Source organism: Leptinotarsa decemlineata, unplaced genomic scaffold (genome assembly GCF_025532065.1).
Source record: "Leptinotarsa decemlineata unplaced genomic scaffold, Ldec_3_MD MMD2_P_RNA_scaffold_14, whole genome shotgun sequence".
NCBI classification, from domain to species: Eukaryota; Metazoa; Arthropoda; class Insecta; order Coleoptera; family Chrysomelidae; genus Leptinotarsa; species Leptinotarsa decemlineata.
This window is the reverse complement of record NW_027412528.1, coordinates 3,865,637-3,886,961: the sequence shown is the minus strand read 5'-3', so window position 1 is coordinate 3,886,961 and position 21,325 is coordinate 3,865,637. Positions and strand designations below refer to the sequence as shown.

The 21,325-nt window shown below is 35.1% G+C and overlaps 2 protein-coding genes across 2 annotated transcripts in view; both read right to left on the bottom strand.

Annotated features, from left to right (window-relative positions):
- LOC111514274 (lutropin-choriogonadotropic hormone receptor) overlaps nucleotides 1–21,325 on the bottom strand; it is a 796,850-nt gene that overhangs the window by 712,785 nt on the left and 62,740 nt on the right. The window lies entirely within an intron of this gene.
- On the bottom strand, nucleotides 1,268–3,139 carry LOC141482912 (uncharacterized). Its single transcript, XM_074176916.1, has 2 exons — nucleotides 2,220–3,139; nucleotides 1,268–2,165 (listed from the first exon to the last, which is right to left on the bottom strand). Exon 2 carries the CDS (start codon nucleotides 2,162–2,164, stop codon nucleotides 1,358–1,360), a length of 807 nt encoding a protein of 268 aa, XP_074033017.1. The 5' UTR covers nucleotide 2,165; nucleotides 2,220–3,139; the 3' UTR covers nucleotides 1,268–1,357.

The window sequence follows — 21,325 nt, the reverse complement described above, 5'->3', positions numbered from 1 at the left end:
GTCATCATCTGAATCATCTGTATCTGATGATATACTGATGATGTCGTCCTCATATTCATCAGATTCATCTGAATCAGATGATATACTAATTATGTCGTCCGCATGATCATCTAGCTCGTTATCCTGTAGATCGTCTAACTCATCTACTTCCTCTTGCATACGTTCCGGGAAATCATCAGGAAGATCGTAGATGCGTTGCAGCATTTCTGCGAAGGTTGTACTGAAATGATCAAACGTAGAATCTATTTCATGTACCTGGATGGGTCCTGTACTCATCATAGAAGACTCTGGTACACTCATCGGTTCGGTGGTGGAATCAGCAATCGACATTGTGGAAGAATGATGTAGAACTGGGATTGATACTATATTTATATTGGAAGAAATAAAACGGAGGGGGTGAAGTGTAAATGTAGAACAGTGTTTGAGATTCGAAAACATTAAAAATGACGATCTTCATGAAACTCTGAGCGATTATTATGAGAAATTCTAAGTGATTATTATGAAAAACTAATAAGAGAGAGGGAGGAAGACACTGCCCCAGCCTCGCAGTGCCTCGTGTACACCAACCAAAAAAGTGTGTACTCCGTGGAAGGAAAGGAAAGGAAAGGAAAGGAAAGGAAAGGGTGGGAGAAACAGGGAAACGATTACATATCGTCGTCGGAATTTAGGACATCATCGTCATCAATTAGGATAGGAGATGGCGGAGGACTGTCCTCGATAAGGATTGGGGATGGTGGAAGTCTGATGTCGCCAGCGTCATCGTCGTCGTCGTCGTCATCCTCATCTGTGATGTCTACAGGCGGTGGGTCACCCCATTCGTCATCCCATTGGTAGGGATCCGGATAATCCCCGTCCGATAAGTCAGCTTCATCACTCCCAGTGACATGCTGAACCTGCACCCTGTAGTCATTATTCATGAATTCGAAGGGAATGTCATGAGGTGCCGTTGTGGAGTCCACGAATCCTTCATGGATAGAAGCCCAGTAAGGATGTTGATGCGCTGGGTCACTGTACGGCTCAGTAGTTGAATCAGGTTCCATGTTGAAGGTGGCTGATCAACTGAATATTCCAACAGATAATTCCTACTTTTATACTTTTGAAAGGGAGTGGGGAGGAGTGGGGATGAAAGAACTTGGAATTGAAAATGGAAAAAAAGAAAAATAATGAAAAGACGAAGTGAAGAAAAATGCTCCAACCATCGCATTGTTCAATGTGTACCAAACCAAAACAATGTACACCCTTTATTTCACTTCTTTTTCCATTTTTTTTTTTGTTTTTTATTCCTAAAATTATAATTACAAACCTAAAACTACCATGCTACCTAATTATCCTAAAACTATCCTAGTTGACCTAAAAACTATTTCCCTTTATTCAAAAATTTCTTTATAAATATTTTTAGTTCATTATTGAGCTCTATCGAAGAGGTCTCTGCCTTCCGCCTTTCCTTCAGAGCTGCAGTCCTTCGATCTAGCTCGGCCATCCTCATTAACAACTCGCGCCGTTGGCTAGCAATTTCATTCTCCTCCCGGGAAATGCTAGCCAACGCGGCCTCACTATTTCGTGAAGCAAGTGCAACATCCCTACACCTCTGTAGGAAAGTTTCCATCTCCTGGGGGTTAACCTCTCCGAAAGGCTCCGGCACTGGTGGCACTTGTGGCGCGATCTCCCCGGCAGGCTTCGACACTGGTGGCACGACCTCCATGGCAGGATCAGGCACCGGTGTGAGTTCCATGGGTGTCAACATCGCTGATAATGCAAATTGGGTGAGGATTTCACCTGGAGATGGCACCCTCGGCACCGGCTTATATGCCCTCCGTCTTTCCACTGTCAATGCGAGCGGTGTGGGACGTCTCGGAGGATTCCTTTTGGCGGTCGACCAACTACCTGCATAAGGGTTAGTCCTATTGCATTTACTCCTATACCTTTGAATAGGACCAACCTTAGCTGCAGATTGCCGCTTGGCTTTGTTAACAACCCTGTCTTCCTGAAATGAGACAGGGCTGCGTGGCCGCTGCACACCACCCGAAGTTGAAGCCTTCACCTCTTGGACCATCGCCACCTCGTCTCCCTCGAACATGTCAGGGCTGCCTGGTCGCTCCACCTCAACATCCACAGGTATGATCGATGCCACAGCGTTGTCGATTTCCTGCGTGTAGTTTTCCATTCTGAAAATGTAATACAAAGTTAGTTGTTATGAAAAAGTAACATTGATAACTTACTCAAAATTCGCTTGTTGTAGACTGTAGAAGACTGCTGTATTAGACTGGTGTTGTAGTAGATTGCTGTAGCTGGACTGCACTCGATGAGAAGACTTGTCGTACTGAATGCCGAGAAGTGTGCTCCTCAGGGTGTAGGCAGAAGTGGGAGTGGTGGGAGTGAGGTGGGGGCGCGCATGCGCAATTGTGGGGTGAGGCGAGCAATGGTGGGAAGGGGGCGGGGCTAAAAGTGGAGGAGAGTGGGCGGGGACTACAGTGTGTTGTTAAATTTTTTTTTTAATGAAACATAAAATTAAAAATTTTTAGTCATAGAACCGGCATTGGTCATCCTCAGTCATAGAACCGGCATTGATCATCTACTTGAATTGTGACTGGAGAAAAAAATCTTTATTTTTTGTAAATCTATATTATTAAAATCAATAATGGGGGTATTTAATGTTCAGTGTGTATGTAGAATCGATATTTTTTGAGAAATGAGTGGTGGAATCTCATTATTATAATATTGAATTTATTACACTTATTTTCAATTTTACACGAAAAATAGTAATGACAAAAGTTGTAGAGAATTTAATTTCCAACAAATTTGGTCTCTATTATTTTTTTCGCAGGATTGATATTTTTCGAGAAAAGAACGGGTTGTAATCTCATTATGTAATATTGAATTTATTACACTTATTTTCAATTTAACACGAAAAATAGTAATGACAAAAGTTGTAGAGAATTTAATTTCCAACAAATTTGGTCTCTATCAATTTTTTCGCAGGATTGATATTTTTCGAGAAAAGAACGGGTTGTAATCTCATTATGTAATATTAAATTTATTACACTTATTTTCAGTTTTACACGAAAAATGGTAATGACAAAAGTTGTAGAGAATTCAATTTCCAACAAATTTGGTCTTTATTAATTTTTTCGCAGGATTGATATTTTTCAAGAAAAGAACGGGTTGTAATCTCATTATGTAATATTGAATTTATTACACTTATTTTCAATTTAACACGAAAAATAGTAATGACAAAAGTTGTAGAGAATTTAATTTCCAACAAATTTGGTCTCTATTAATTTTTTCGCAGGATTGATATTTTTCGAGAAAAGAACGGGTTGTAATCTCATTATGTAATATTAAATTTATTACACTTATTTTCAATTTTACACGAAAAATGGTAATGACAAAAGTTGTAGAGAATTCAATTTCCAACAAATTTGGTCTTCATTAATTTTTTCGCAGGATTGATATTTTTCAAGAAAAGAACGGGTTGTAATCTCATTATGTAATATTGAATTTATTACACTTATTTTCAATTTTACACGAAAAATAGTAATGACAAAAGTTGTAGAGAATTCAATTTCCAACAAATTTGGTCTTTATTAATTTTTTCGCAGGATTGATATTTTTCAAGAAAAGAACGGGTTGTAATCTCATTATGTAATATTGAATTTATTACACTTATTTTCAATTTTACACGAAAAATAGTAATGACAAAAGTTGTAGAGAATTCAATTTCCAACAAATTTGGTCTCCATTAATTTTTTCGCAGGATCGATATTTTTCGAGAAAAGAATGGGTTGTAATCTTGAGAAAAATTCCGAATCTTGACGATCAAAATTTTTTTTTAATTATAAACCTTTAATAATTCATAGAAAAAGTAAAATATTGATATTAGTGATTCAAATCCCGGTTTTTTCGCAGGATCGATATTTTTCGAGAAAAGAACGGGTTGTAATCTTGAGAAAGATTCCGAATCTTGACGATCAAAATTTTTTTTTTAATTATAAACCTTTAATAATTCATAAAAAAAGTAAAATATTGATATTAGTGGTTCAAATCCCGGTTTTTTCGCAGGATCGATATTTTTCGAGAAAAGAACGGGTTGTAATCTTGAGAAAGATTCCGAATCTCGACGATCAATTTTTTTTTTTTTTAACCTTTATTAATTCATAAAAAAGTAAAATATTGATATTAGTGGTTCAAATCCCGGATTACCCATAAAAAAAATCAATAATTTTTATATAAATGAAGCTTTCATATCTTATATAGAATAATAAATGTTATTAACACCAATATGTAAGCCTGTGGCGTAATGGTTAAGACCCTAGCCTATGCAGACGTATGACATGAGTTCAAATCCCCGTGTGACCAAAAATTTTTTTCTTTATTTCTCACCATTATTCCTTGTGATTTAAATAGAATTGAAACTGTTAGTATAAGTGGGCCTGTGGCAGCGTAGATGTTAAGGTATCATCCTACCGCACAGACTATCCAAGTTCGAAACTTGGCAATGACAAAACTAGAAAAAATAATAAGAAGGAGGCGGCGGGGGGGGGGGGGGCAAGAGGGTATAGGTTGGTGAAAAAATATTTTTTTTTAAATTTTAAAATTTATTTTCAAATTTCAAAAAATTTTTTTCAAATTTGCTTTTTTTTTTCAAATTAAATTTTTTTTTTCAAATTTTAACAGTTGGGAACATGTCAAGTCAGAATTCGAGTACATCACTAATGCCACTTCAGGGACATTGAAATATATATAATAATACTTGTTGATAACTTTCATTATTAATTTTTCAAATACACATTTTTTTTCCTAACCTAACTTAATCAGGCCCTGCCCAGGCAGGCTATTCCACTTCACTATTCACCATGTTGGTTCAATTAATACGTCATCTGTTGCTTTTGGTTTTGGTTCTATTATTCTAATATTTGGATCAATGTTCAGTCCTGGATATCCCACTCCACCTGATGGCCTGACTTTATGGCTTTTCTCCAAAACTTCAACTCTCTCTTCCAGTACATCATACTTTTTCATTGTAGTCGCTGTTATGTTTGACATAGCATCAAATTTTTTATTTGTAGACGCTGTTATGTCAGACATTTTTATGTCTACATCATTTGTAAGTTTGTCAAATTTACGAGTGAAAGTTATCCGAGCCTCTGCAATTTTATCGTCAAATGCTTGACGGGCATCGCGAGCAATATTGCCTATTGTGGATTGTATTGCAGCTTGTAGGGCTAGAAGTATAACCTCCTTTGTTCCGTTAATTTCCCCCTCAAGGTATGATACAGTTACACAATCACTCTTGTCAATTGGTTCGCTTGTATTTTTCAATATTTTTCTTTGCATGTCATAATGACCATCTTTTGTTAATTTAAATCCATTGCCGGGTGGACCTCGGATGACATTACCACCCCTTTTTTTTTTCTGCCAAATTTATCGATTGTTTTAGACATTGTGCACCCACGATGATTCTTTTCAAACTGATATTCCTTTCTTTTACATTATACTATATATTGCAGTAATCGATTAGGGAAATAGAAATAATACAAATAAAATTTCAATCATTTTATATTCATTACAGTAATACATATACATACATACATAATACATTAATATCACAATACTTCTGTCATATTGAATTTTCCAGTTTTGAAGATATTGAATGATACTTCAATCATTGATCTCGGCAGATAATAAATTAATCAATTGATCCAATGGAGTCTCCTGAGATTGTGATTGTTGAATAATATTACTTATCCAACGAATGTTCTCATTTGGATCGTTTTCATAAAATTCAATATCATTATGACCCCAAGGAAGAGTGTGGGTAGTATTCGGAATGATAAATCGTTTATCGTCGTGGTATGATAATGCAACTTTATTTTTCAATTCAGTATACATATCATGCAACACGCTTCTAAATGAATTCATCTTTCTGAATATCATACCACCTTGTTCGACGATTTTTTGATAATCTTCGCATGTCAATTCATTCTTTATTACCGATCGTTTAACCCCTTTGGCTTTCTTAAATTCACCATCAACAGATTTCACATAATATGCTTTAGCACCTGTACCATAAAAACTCATGATTGGATCATTTGGAAATTCATCTTTGAAGTTACCCAAGACTGAACTTGTTACTGGAATATTGAATTGGTTAACTATACTGTAATTGGATGTATCAAATCTACTTATGTTAGTTTTTATGAATTCATAAAAATTTTCTGTGTTTACTTTAAGAATGAGCGAGTCGGTATCTGTGTAAAGTAAAGAGACATTTTCATCAAAGTGTTGTTTGATGCATCCATAGAAAAAGTCATACATGACTGTTTTAGATAATTCTAATATGGAAAATCCCAAATATAATGGTTTATCGTAATGAACCTTCACTCTACCCAATTGAATGGCAACGAAATTATCAGTGAAAATTGAACAATTTTTGAAATTTGGTTTGGCTATGAGAGTGCTGGCACCTATATTTTTCTTTATATTTTCCCAATGTGTAACGAGTCTAACATCAATTCGATTATCTACATTCTCCATTGTCTTTCCATACACCGCATTATTCATTAGTTTATAGAAATCTTTAACAGATTTGTTGTTAGACCTATTACGCATTTCAGTATTAAGATCTATATAGGGTTTCATCCAGCATGATTGTTTGAATTTCAATACTCTATGTGTATTCATTACAATCAATCCATTTTTGACAGCTTGCTGTAGATTCCTATAATGAACAATATATTTTCTTTTATCATTCAAATTTGGAATTAATTTGGGAATTTTCGATTGTGTACGAGGTGGTATTATTTTTTCGACTAAAAATGGAAGGTCAGAATGTTTATCATGCAACTCTTGTGGATAATGAATGTCCACTTCAAATACATACCCATACGGACTATCAGTACTCACATCCATCACATCGAGATTAAGAATTTCATTTGGTGTCAACCATGTAAATTCACTTGTTGGTAGAGGTTGTGACATACTGTGACCGTATAGATTTGTTGCATCTAAATATGTAATGAATGTGGAAGGTTCATTGGGATTATAATTGGGTAAAAATCTATTATTTGCTATATGTTTCCTCTCGCTACATTGACTAATTCCACCTCGTATACCTTTTTGAAAAAAGTGAATCATATCAATGTCAGTTAGTAATTCCAATTCAACATTAGTGAACTTCAACATGGCATCCCATGATAATCCAGGTGCAGTATAATATTGTGCCGGATCTAAGTTATATATCTCTAAACTTGTGGTGCGGAAGTTTTCAAAAATATCACATAGTAGCAATACATCCGACTTCAAATACAAATCAGAGTATTCCCCCAAATTCTGACACTCGAATAAATTCCAAACATTTCTAGCCCTATCATAATCAGTTTCCGATATATGTTCACAATTGAGTGTGTCATAAAACTGATTTTTTGTCGGAAGTAATGGATAATTCAATTTGTCAATGTCATCAACAAAATTATATGGAAATACACCTTTCTGTCTCATCAAATTGAATTTCTCAATTTGTGGGAAATGTTTGTGCATCTCCAAACATTGATCGGAGGTCAAGTTTGCACCCAACTTCTCCAACGAATTAGTCATAAATTTATAACTATCGATAAATCTCATTTTGAGATAATTCTTCCTAACCACACCATCTTTATCGGTATAGCTGTGTGTGAAGAGATGCTTCGTGAAAGATATATATTTCTCTTTAGTTTGCGGGATAACATCAACTTTCTCTTTATTCCTATACAATTCTTTTATGAATAAATGACAATCATAACCACTTAAATTATGAAAAATGATAGGTATGAAGTTTGGTATTTTGAAATTTAAATTACATTTCGAGTGAGCGGCATGTGATCTTTTCTTTCCTGTGACATGACAATGATCTCTTACTTTGACTTCACCATCAGTAAATGCTTTATTACATATACCACAAGTTCTGGCTGCAGCAAACTGTTCTTCTTCTTCGTCAGTTTGTGTATCCATCGATTTAGGGTTTCTGAGATGATTTTCATGTATCTCTTTCAAATCATCTTCAATGCTACTCACAAATTTCTGAGCTGCATCTACACCCCTATATGTAACAAATTTTGACAAATCATCATTATATGAACACTTTATCAAATAAGCAAATGAATATGGGGCATGTTTGAATGTTTTAATCGTGTATGAACTTTCAGGATTTGGCTCATTCACATGAATCGGTTTAAGCACTGATTCAAAATCAGCATACACTACAAATGGCACCCTCATTTGCCTCTCAAAGTTTTCAAACATTAGTTTATTTTCCGCAACCATTCTACCATATTTATTGATCTTTAAATTAGTAGTTGGTGTTGTGGTACTAATGTGATTACAATCATACATATTATGACGTAAAAGCAATCTCTCATCAGAAAAATATATCAAACATCCGTCACAAAAATATTTTTTCTGTCTATGAGCTGATAGTTGATTAGAAACTAATCTTGAAAGATCTTTGATCCAACAATAGTGACCATTACCGGAGTCATCAGTTATAAACAACAAATTGACATGTCTCCGGAGTCTTCTCTGTGAGTATCGCAATGGACCAATCACTTCATACTTCATTTTACCCTTCTCAAATGTACTCTCTAAACCGTAAACATTAATTGAAATATCATTCCTATCTTCGAATATTTCGATACTCTTATTATTAACTTTAACCGGAAAATCCATACCTGTGACATCTAAAACAGTGGAAAAATGTGGATATGACGTAAGTTCGGACACTCGACTATCTGCAGGATATAATGCTGATGTTATAGCCCAAGCAAAACAATAGTGATCTTCATTACGAACATTCACAACAGCTTTCTTCCATTGAATACATTGAGGCAGCTTCACATATGAACGTCCTTCCAGTGGACTGTATTTATTAATGTTGACCTCGAGAAACAATATTTTTTCACAAGTCCAACCTGAATTATTAAAAAAAAAATTACTATTCAATCTTATTGAAATTTTTAAAAAATAAATACCTGAGTCAAGATCCTGGAACTCAGTCGTTTGAGCCACAATTACATCACGGAATCCATCAAAAACAGCATTCAAATCTGAAGATTGGTCCACTATTTTATTTTGGGAATTAAATGACTTCGTGTCCCTCGAATCATCAGTCTGAAGAATATAATTCCCAAAAACTTCCATATTCACCTTGATGCTTTTATGGATCCTGATGGCTGATTCCAGTAATTCAATGACCTTCTGCCTAATCTCATTGAAAAATGACATGTAGTCACTGGTTACAATCGAACTCTCCACCCTGTATGTAGCAATGCGGCAATTGAATGCATTCGTTATAATTTGAACACCGTCAGACAATTGAACACATGCATTATTTTTATGACTCATGGTTCTTCGGTGAGAATTCACTTGGGTCATAGGAATTGTCACATTACAACAATTGCTCGTATACATAGGTGTTGCATTATCCACTCTCACCCGTTTCACTGCAGGCCCTCCTTGGCAACTCTGGAGCTGATGCCGACGAAGATTATCACTACGAGTGAAAGATTTACCACAGTCACAGGAATACATTTTATATAATAGTTCTCACTAACTCACTTGATGTAAACTGACATAGCCAACACTCGTACGCTTCTTAAATACACTCTGATAGGACCCGTCAAGACGTCATAGCCAACCCCACTTCTCAACTACATGCGCCAAGATTACCTCCCAACTGAATGCGATAACAGATGTCGATATACGAGCAAGCAGTGGTCGTTGCGGTCTCGGAGAGGGTAGACGCTAGGCAAACGGTCCTCGGCTGCCGTTGTGTCACCATCGATAGCGGGGCTAGAGCGAACCTTCATCGCTTCGGGAGAGGTGAGGGCAGACCGATGAATACGCATTACTCTGCCACACGTCGTGGAGTGAACATGTCGCTCTCTAGCCGTTGAACGGTTATTGCTGTGACGTCACTCCACTACTAACTTGGTGCCCTAACACCGATGGAGCATTTATTACTTGGAGGATCTTCGAAGTATGCAGACGTATGTTTGTACATAGACAAACAAGCACATGATGAAACCCTGTACCGTGCATTCTCCTACACACACACACACACACACACATGAAAAAAAAATCTGAACGATCCATGCACCAGACACTTCAAGGTCACAACGCCTTGACTTCACTGCACAACAAAAAAACTTCACCAAACAACAACCAATAAAAAAAGCAATTAATACGTCATAGTGGTGGGGGGAGGCCGAGAATCAGCTGTAAACAACTACTTATTACCATATTCTTGAATATATGATTGCAACAAATATGTAACTTGATTTTGTTGCTTGGAAATGTTTTCAACTTTGTGACAATATTATACGTCAGCTCTAGGTAATCTATTAGCTCCATACTATTCCATGCTACAGAGGTTGAATTCATCAATGCCCAACTGAAATCAACAACAACAGAACTGAATGGGGGCCACTTCTTTTGTTCTTGCAAGTAGAATGATCTGAATTTCAACTGCCACGCACCGATTGAACCAGCGTCGTGATCAGATGATATCATTTCTACCACTGGACATACTCTTTTATTTCTGGGTAGTTGAATGACTCCGCAGTAATAGAATATCGTTTTCGATGTTTTTTTAGGTTTTCTTATTAGTGAACCTGTTGAATCTAAATATAAAACAGGTTTTTGCCTCATCAGAAACAGTTGTTCTCTGCTATATACATACACATGCAGTGGATCACCGACAGTCTTAATATATTCTGGATGACTTCGATACATTAATAACATATCTATGATGTCATCGGAGTGCCTATCATTTCTCGCAAATATCTCTGCTCTGGCTTTTCGATATACTGCATCTGATCTAATAGAACCTAAATTATGTGTTTCAGCTGTCGAAATGGATAGCGACAAAACATCGTTTTGACGTTGGTCTAGTGGATTTATATGCAACAAATTATTTTTAACGATTTTTCATTGGATACCTCTCATTTGCTCATATTCTTTCCCTAAATGATTAAAATCATTTGATGTACTGAATACTTCCACTATATGGGTTGGTCTAGAAATATTGGAAACATTGTTTATGAGAAAGATGAATTTTTTACAGCTCTTATGTTGACAATAAGCATAGATTTTTATAAGGTCACCTCTTTTTAGATATCGGTTTGTTTTGTAACATACTAAACAAGTATTATTAACAGATTTAATTTTTATATTCATCATGAATATAAGCTTTCTATCAATTGACGATCTTTACATATAAACTGAAATTCTTTTTGTTAAGTATAGATTCTCCTTCTTTGAATGTACACATGGTGTAAGTGTTCCTCGACCAGTTACTTTCGTTCAAATTTTTGCATCCGTAAGGTAAAATTTTTGTTCTAGCTGATCATGTCCTTGGGAAAAAGTTATGTTTTCGCAAGACAAGGGTATCATCGGTTTGCTATTTTTGTCTTCATCTGCAATAAATGATCGTTCAACATCTACGTTCTCTACAATTGTTGAATGTAGAAATCCGTTTTCAGGAATATCAATATTTGGAAAACATTCATGAGGAATAGGAGACACACTGCATTCAAAAACATCAGACATTTTCAAACTCATTCTAGCTTTCAAATCATTGGCATGTCTTTTGATGAAACCATGTAATTTCTTACGAGTTCTCACGTTACTCTTCTCTCCTATTATTTTACACAACTCTGAGTAATGAGGGTTGCTGTAGTAACTTTGGGTGAGTAAATATTCAATACTGAGCCCTTTAGTTTTCAAATGATCTAACACTAAATCAATATTTCGTTCAACCAATTTCTTATTATTTGAAACTTTGGGTACAGGTTTTTCATCACAACGCTTTTGTTTGAATAATATCATTGATTTGATATTTCCAGTATTTTTTTTCAGTGCTTGCAATACCATGAATCGAAACGTATTGCTACTGGTTGAAAATAAATGATTGGCAGCATCTTCAATTATTGGACTCGATATATTCAAGTATTCTAATGTAGTTTGGGTAATACTTGTATTCGCATTCAGATAATCGGCGAGTTTTCTGACTGGAAACTTCGTTTTGCGACCAGCCATTATATTAAAATAAATTCCAATAGATACTTTTGGAAATGAAATCAACAACTGAATCAACAGATTTTGCCAACTCTTTGCAAATGAATCGAAACCTCTATTGAAGCGAGAAAAATATTTTTCGCTTTCAAAAAACGTACCAATCGCCTAGAAAATTATGTGATGTACGTTGTAGAAATAATATCTCAAGGAAAGTTTGAATAATTCAAGAAATAAATCAAATGAAGCAAATCATCGAAGCCGTCGCATAAATCACAGCGAGCTAAAATGAATCCAAAATGGAATATTAAGTACCTACATACGAAACATTGCTAAGATCTACCGCTCTACCTACATAATAGTCGACGAGTTGTCTATCTCTACAACGCGCTCCTAAGGTAGACACGTTGGTTAAAATTTGATCTGAATCAACAACTTTTTCAACTGAAACCGGCTGTTAAAAAACACCGACCGTTGAAATAATCAAATGTTAAGATATTCGGAACAATATTAATCTGAAGAATTTTACTGTTTGGATTATGTATAAATTCTGATGCAGATTGAAATATAGGAAAATATCGAATATATAAAAAAAATATGTAGAGAGGTAGTTAAGTAAAATATGTTTCTATGTTTAAAAATTATCGATTGTTAGTATCGATTAATGCAATGACCAAAAAAAAATGTATCGGAATGATTCATTTAAGAAATTATGAAAAAAATGTACAGTAAATTAATGCTGGATTGTAAGAATACTGTGAAAGAGTCACAAAAAGTTGTATGGAGAAGTAGTCGACAAAATACTTAAAAAAAATTTGAATGCCGATTGAAAACAATAACAAGTGTTAGGTTTTTCAAAGGAAAAAAATGTTAATTGAATTTTTGTGCGAAGTGATTATAGTGGCATATTTCAGCGACTAAAGCCCCGTAGCGATTAGTAAACACTACACGCTGTTACAATTCGCTTTTGAAGTAATAATATGTTCGAAATAGTGAGAATCTTGCGATGGATCTGCAAATGTATCGTAATCATCTGATAGTTAAATATTCTCAAAAGGATAATCCAATAAGAAAGAGATTACACTTTATTAGATTATCCGCTAGGAAGGAGTAAATGAGAAGTTTGATGAAAGGATTGTTCAGGTATATCGACGTTACTTCGAATTGATATCACGAAAAGTCTTCAATATTGATTACCGTCGTAGAAATTACGAGTTTGTTGTGGGACAATGATTAGTTTTGGTTTCACAACTGACTGCCATAGAGACTCTCGTGTGTTGATGCCAATGGGTTCCCTTTCATGAAAGACAAACGGAGAACCTACATTCACAGAATGGTATCTATCGACTGCTATCCTATCCAGATTACCAATGGATGGCGAATGTTTATTATTACTTAGGCTGATAGGCCGTGGACGAATGGAACATGAAGTACCAAACGTTTCGTCTGCTATCGCGACGAGCATAGACTGATTCAACAAATCGACATTTTATATATATATGTTTCGTCAAAAAATTGAAAAATTATATTTTGAAGATGAGTAACTTCGAAACGCGTCTGTTCATCAAGAAATTATAGGATATTTTTTTGTAGAGTGTTCAATTTTTTGGACTGTTGAACAGTTATGAAAAACTTAAAAACCAAACTTTCCATGTTAATCAAAGGGGAAATTGAAATTTACCAAGCGGTATATTTTTGTTAGACTGAACCTAAATCAAATAATTGATATTTTGTAAGGAATAGGTGTGGTAAACTTTTTATGTGAGGTGTTTATTCGTTTTTATTTTACAATATCATTATATATATATATATATATATATATATATATATATATATATATATATATATATATATATATATATATATATGAATATATATATATGACCCATTTAAGATGGAAGCACCCTTATAAAACTTACATTTTTCAACCGATTGGAATGTTTTTTTTTTGTTAGGTAGATATTCAAAAACTCTATTAGGACACCAAATATCATGAATAGATCTCAATTTCCAGGGCCAACTAATCTTATTTTTCAAGGTCAAAAATCTAAAAAAATTACTAGCGATTTTTTTAGAAAAACTCTGACTACACCACTGGATTTGTGACATTTTCAAATGGTTAACATGTAAATTACGTTGGAATGCGTCAATCAATAAAAAAGTTATAAAGGAATGAAATTTGAAAAATATGCCGTTTAATCAACCCACCAATTCATGTTCAGGAATTTTATGAAAATTCTGAATACACCACTGGATTCAGGATGTCTTGAAATATCACTGGTCACAGTTTCATCGAAATCTGTTCAGTAATAAAAAAGTTATAAGGGAATGAAATTTGAAAAATATGTTGTAAAATGAAATTTTAACAACGTTCTTACTACACCACTGTTGAAAATTGAAAAAATTATTGGGGTGATTATTGCAATGTCGTACAATTATAACATCTGAAAATCATGATGGTAAAAATAGTCTATAGGTATTTCTCGAAGTGGAGTGGATACATAAACAAGTACAATCAGGAGAGAACTCCTGGTTAATCTTCATGAAAACAATTTCAACAATATAAGACAAGTCTAATGTACTTCCAATAGAAATTATAACGAAAAAAATATGCAATGGATAATAATTATTATCATTCCAGTAGGTAACATCAGCTGTGATTTCTTCCTTTTGTTGAATAGCAAAAAATGAGATTTGCAATTTTAACTGCCTGTTATTCAGAATGCATTAATGAAATAAACAAGTTAGCTGTGACTTATAGTTTCTCATCTATTTATTTGCGCATGAATTGTCATTTTGTTAAATTGAAATTTTGTTACGCACCATTAGTGAATTGAATAATTTGTGTTTCAAAATAAAAACAGATAATGGCTCAATTGTCAATTGAAGAAAAAATCGAAATTATACGTCTTTCCGGTGATGATTACCGGAGTGAAAGAGAAGTAACTAGAATATTCAATGAAAGACACCCAAATCGTCCAGCCATAAGTAACAGCACGGTACATAAAATAAACCAAGTTTTCAATCGGACTGGAGCAGTAACCACATATATTTTAAAGAACAATATACGAAGAAGGAACGAAAATAACCAGACTATATTAGATTACTTCAGAAATAATCCGAATAGTAGTTTGAGGGACGCCAGCTCAGATATAAACTCACCTAGGGAGAATGTTAGGCGATGTCTGAAAAAAAATAAATTGAGGCCATTTAAACCAAAGTTTTTACATACTCTGGAACTAGGTGATCAAGAAAAACGATTGGAATTCTGCTTATGGGCCCAGGGCGAGTATCTTAATGACAGGCAATTTTTAAAGAAAATTTTATTTAGTGATGAAGCTAGTTTCACAACAAATGGAGTGGTTTCATCACAAAATATTCGCTATTGGGCCACTGAAAATCCTAACTGGGTGATAAACTGTAAAAGGCAGTATTCAGAAAAAGTGAACGTTTGGTGTGGAATACTGAATGAAAGGATAATTGGACCATTCTTTTTCGACGGCAACATGAATGGCGCAATTTTCCTACAATTTTTAAGGAATGAATTTTCGGACGCAATAGATGAACTTTCCCTTGCAGAAACAAGAAATTTATATTTTCAGTTAGATGGTTGTTCCATACATAATGCGGGAATTGTGAAGAGTTGGCTGAATCAAAATTACCCTAATCGTTGGATAGGAAGGGGGAGTACATTAATTGGATGGCCACCAAGATCGCCTGACCTTACTTCACTCGATTTTTTCCTTTGGGGTTATATTACACAAAAGGTTTACAAATCACGACCAAGGAATCGAGTGGAACTGTGCACCAGAATTCAGCAAGCTTGCGATGCAATTACTCCACAACAATTGAGGAATACTTTAAAAAATATTCGTAAGCGATATGATAAATGCATTGAATTGGATGGAAGTTTGGTGGAGGCCACCAGAATATGAATTGCACTCATTTATTTTTCAATTCGGTATCTTCTTGGTTTCTATTTTTACATTGATTGTGAATAAAAGATTGTTTTCCGCTAGTTTGTAGCAATTAGAAAAATGTACTTACAGTTAGTTTTTTGTAGATTCATTTGAAATTATTGACACTAAAGTTTGTTGTGATAAACTGATTGATTGATATGGTTCGACATACATTATGAAAGGAAATTGATTCTCCCATAAACATTTCATGAATTTTATTTAAATAAATAATATTTTGTTGAATATTGCCCCTAATCCAGTGGTGTAGTAAGAACGTTGCTAAAATTCCATTGAACAACATATTTTTCAAATTTTATTCCTTTATAACTTTTTTATTACCGAACAGATTTCGATGAAACTATGATCAGTAATATTTCAAGACATACTGAATCCAGTGGAGTATACAGAATTTTCATAAAATTCCTGAACATGAATTGGTGGGTTGATTAAACGGCATATTTTTCAAATTTCATTCCTTTATAACTTTTTTATTGATTGACGCATTTCAACGTAATTTACATGTTACCCATTTGAAAATGTCACAAATCCAGAGGTGTAGTCAGAGTTTTTCTAAAAAAATCGCCAGTAATTTTTTTAGATTTTTGACCTTGAAAAATAAGATTAGTTGGCCCTGGATATTGAGATTTATTCATGATATTTGGTGTCCTAATAGACTTTTTGAATATCTACCTAACAAAAATAAATCATTCCAATCGGTTAAAAAAAGTAAGTTTTATAAGGGTGCTTCCATCTTAAATGGGTCACACTGTATATGAATCATAAATGAAACAATTAGTGGACACAACACTCCAAAAGTGGGGCAAACCGCGGACACGTGTTTCTGGCTATTGGCCAATATTTATATATATATATATATATATATATATATATATATATATATATATATATATATATATATATATATATATATATATATAAAAAATAAATAGATAAGTACTCTTTGATCATTCCCATATTGATTTCAATTTAAGAGCCACCGGTATACAGCTGTTTCAGCCTATTGGGCATCGTCAGTACCGGGCAGGCGGTCCTCGATTGAAGACAAAATGAGAAAAAACCAAGAAAGTACTTGATAAAAATAGCTGCGTAAACGCAAGCGAAACATAAGTGGAACCACCTATTGGTGTGACACCCAAGTCAACTTGCCAAGTTTTTTATGTCAGTGTTGGTGGTTTGACCAATCAACCGACAACTGCGGTAGCAGAAACTTGGGAAGCTAACCTGAAATGCCATCGGAAAACGAATCCACATGTTTCTAGAAATGATATGAAATCTAGAAAGGTTAATGCAGTCAAGCTGCTGGAAAATAATTCCATGAAAATCAAAAAATAAATAGATAAGTACTCTTTGATCATTCCCATATTGATTTCAATTTAAGAGCCACCGGTATACAGCTGTTTCAGCCTATTGGGCATCGTCAGTACCGGCAGGCGGTCCTCGATTGAAGACAAAATGAGAAAAAACCAAGAAAGTACTTGATAAAAATAGCTGCGTAAACGCAAGCGAAACATAAGTGGAACCACCTATTGGTGTGACACCCAAGTCAACTTGCCAAGTTTTTATGTCAGTGTTGGTGGTTTGACCAATCAACCGACAACTGCGGTAGCAGAAACTTGGGAAGCTAACCTGAAATGCCATCGGAAAACGAATCCACATGTTTCTAGAAATGATATGAAATCTAGAAAGGTTAATGCAGTCAAGCTGCTGGAAAATAATTCCATGAAAATCAAAAAATAAATAGATAAGTACTCTTTGATCATTCCCATATTGATTTCAATTTAAGAGCCACCGGTATACAGCTGTTTCAGCCTATTGGGCATCGTCAGTACCGGGCAGGCGGTCCTCGATTGAAGACAAAATGAGAAAAAACCAAGAAAGTACTTGATAAAAATAGCTGCGTAAACGCAAGCGAAACATAAGTGGAACCACCTATTGGTGTGACACCCAAGTCAACTTGCCAAGTTTTTATGTCAGTGTTGGTGGTTTGACCAATCAACCGACAACTGCGGTAGCAGAAACTTGGGAAGCTAACCTGAAATGCCATCGGAAAACGAATCCACATGTTTCTACCGCAGTTGTCGGTTGATTGGTCAAACCACCAACACTGACATAAAAACTTGGCAAGTTGACTTGGGTGTCACACCAATAGGTGGTTCCACTTATGTTTCGCTTGCGTTTACGCAGCTATTTTTATCAAGTACTTTCTTGGTTTTTTCTCATTTTGTCTTCAATCGAGGACCGCCTGCCCGGTACTGACGATGCCCAATAGGCTGAAACAGCTGTATACCGGTGGCTCTTAAATTGAAATCAATATGGGAATGATCAAAGAGTACTTATCTATTTATTTTTTGATTTTCATGGAATTATTTTCCAGCAGCTTGACTGCATTAACCTTTCTAGATTTCATATCATTTCTAGAAACATGTGGATTCGTTTTCCGATGGCATTTCAGGTTAGCTTCCCAAGTTTCTGCTACCGCAGTTGTCGGTTGATTGGTCAAACCACCAACACTGACATAAAAAACTTGGCAAGTTGACTTGGGTGTCACACCAATAGGTGGTTCCACTTATGTTTCGCTTGCGTTTACGCAGCTATTTTTATCAAGTACTTTCTTGGTTTTTTCTCATTTTGTCTTCAATCGAGGACCGCCTGCCCGGTACTGACGATGCCCAATAGGCTGAAACAGCTGTATACCGGTGGCTCTTAAATTGAAATCAATATGGGAATGATCAAAGAGTACTTATCTATTTATTTTTTGATTTTCATGGAATTATTTTCCAGCAGCTTGACTGCATTAACCTTTCTAGATTTCATATATATATATATATATATATATATATATATATATATATATATATATATATATATATATATATATATATTTTTTTTTTCCACCGTAGTGTGCACTGGTCAGGCCCTATCCCCCGAAGCCCCGATACATTCGGGAGGGTGCGTCAGCATTATCAACCAGTGACCACTCCACACACCGTGAGGTAAGTGATCATTGGGTCCGAGAATCATGTGCCCTGAGCAAGCGCAGTGAGCCAAGAGTGACAGCCTTCTACATCTATGCGGCTAAGATTTTTGCTTTAGTGCGGCAAGCCGGTATGATTTCAAGATTTCAGAGTAGAGAGGACATCATTCCACCAAGGACTCCAATAATCAGAACAACCATCTTGACAACCTGATGTGGTCGAGAAGGACCACATCAGGCTTCTCAGCTTATTGACTTATTATTATTATTATTCTCACCGTAGTGTGCTCTGGTCAGGCCTTATTCCTCGAAGCCCCAATACATTCGGGAGGGCGCGTCAGCATTATCAACCAATGACTACTGCCTGGCAAGCCATGATGAACCCCTCAGTTTCCGACTTCAGCCCACTCGACCTGAGAAAAACGAACGTCAGGCGCTTTGATAAGCCACGGTCTCCAATGTTATTGAAGAAGACCCCATGCATTGGCTTATTCTTGTGTCTCCGCAGAAGTGAGGTGATCTCTGCGGTTTTAATCTGAGCTTTTTTCTGAATGGGTCTTTGGTTGTAACTCAATAATTTTTGGCACACGAAATATTTCGGCTACTTCAGTTGAAGTCTTGTCAGACATTATTTTTTTTCTCGCCTATTACGGCCAAACAAATTGTTTTAACCCTGTATATAATTTCAACTATATGTCTTCAGTTCTGCGAAATACAAAAATTTTTGGCACACGGAATATTTCGGGTACTTTAGTTGAAGTCTTGTCAGACATTAATTTTTCCTCGCCTATTAGGCCCAAACAAATTGTTTTGACCCTGTATATAATTTCAACTATATGTCTTCAGTTCTGCGAAATACAAAAATTCTTGGCACACGAAATATTTCTGTTACTTTGCTGATGGTCTTGTTTAGAAATTATTTTTTTCCTCGCCTATTACGGCCAAACAAATTGATTTGATTCTGTATATATAACATTCCATATGTTTCCTTCCCCATAGAGCTCAATCATTTTTGGCACACGGAATATTTCGGGTACTTCAGTTGAAGTCTTGTCAGACATTATTTTTTTCCTCGCCTATTACGGCCAAACAAATTGATTTGACTCTGTATATATAACACTCCATATGTTTCCTTCCCCATGGAGCTCAATAATTTTTGGCACACGGAATATTTCGGGTACTTTAGTTGAAGTCTTGTCAGACATTATTTTTTTCCTCGCCTATTACGGCCAAACAAATTGATTTGACTCTGTATATATAATATTCCTTATGTTTCCTTTCCAATGTAGCTCAAAAATTTTTGGCACACGGAATATTTCGGGTAGTTTAGTTGAAGTCTTGTCAGACTTCATTTTTTTCCTCGCCTATTACGGCCAAACAATTTGATTTGACTCTGTATATATAATATTCCTTATGTTTCCTTTCCAATGTAGCTCAAAAATTTTTGGCACACGGAATATTTCGGGTAGTTTAGTTGAAGTCTTGTCAGACTTCATTTTTTTCTTCGCCTATTACGGCCAAACAAATTGATTTGACTCTGTATATATAATATTCCTTATGTTTCCTTTCCAATGTAGCTCAAAAATTTTTGGCAGACGGAATATTTCGGGTAGTTTAGTTAAAGTCTTGTCAGACTTCATTTTTTCCTCGCCTATTACGGCCAAACAAATCGATTTGACTCTGTATATATAATATTCCTTGTTTCCTTTCCAATGTAGCTCAAAAATTTTTGGCACACGGAATATTTCGGGTACTTTAGTTGAAGTCTTGTCAGACCTCGCCTATTACGGCCAAACAAATTGATTTGACTCTGTATATCTAACATTCCATATGTTTTTTTCTCCATGGAACTTAATAATTTTTGGCACACGGAATATTTCGGGTACTTCAGTTGAAGTCTTGTCAGACATTATATTTTTCCTCGCCTATTACGGCCAACCAAATTGATTTGACTCTGTATATATAACATTCTATATTTTTTCTTTCCAATGTAGCTCAAAAATTTTTGGCACACGGAATATTTCGGGTAGTTTAGTTGAAGTCTTGTCAGATATTATTTTTTTCCTCGCCTATTACGGCCAAACAAATTGATTTGACTCTGTATATATAACATTCCATATGTTTCCTTCCCCATGGAGCTCAATAATTTTTGGCACACGGAATATTTCGGGTACTTTAGTTGAAGTCTTGTCAGACCTCGCCTATTACGGCCAAACAAATTGTTTTGACCCTGTATATAATTTCAACTATATGTCTTCAGTTCTGCGAAATACAAAAATTCTTGGCACTCGAAATATTTCTATTTTGCTGAAGGTCTTGTTTAGAA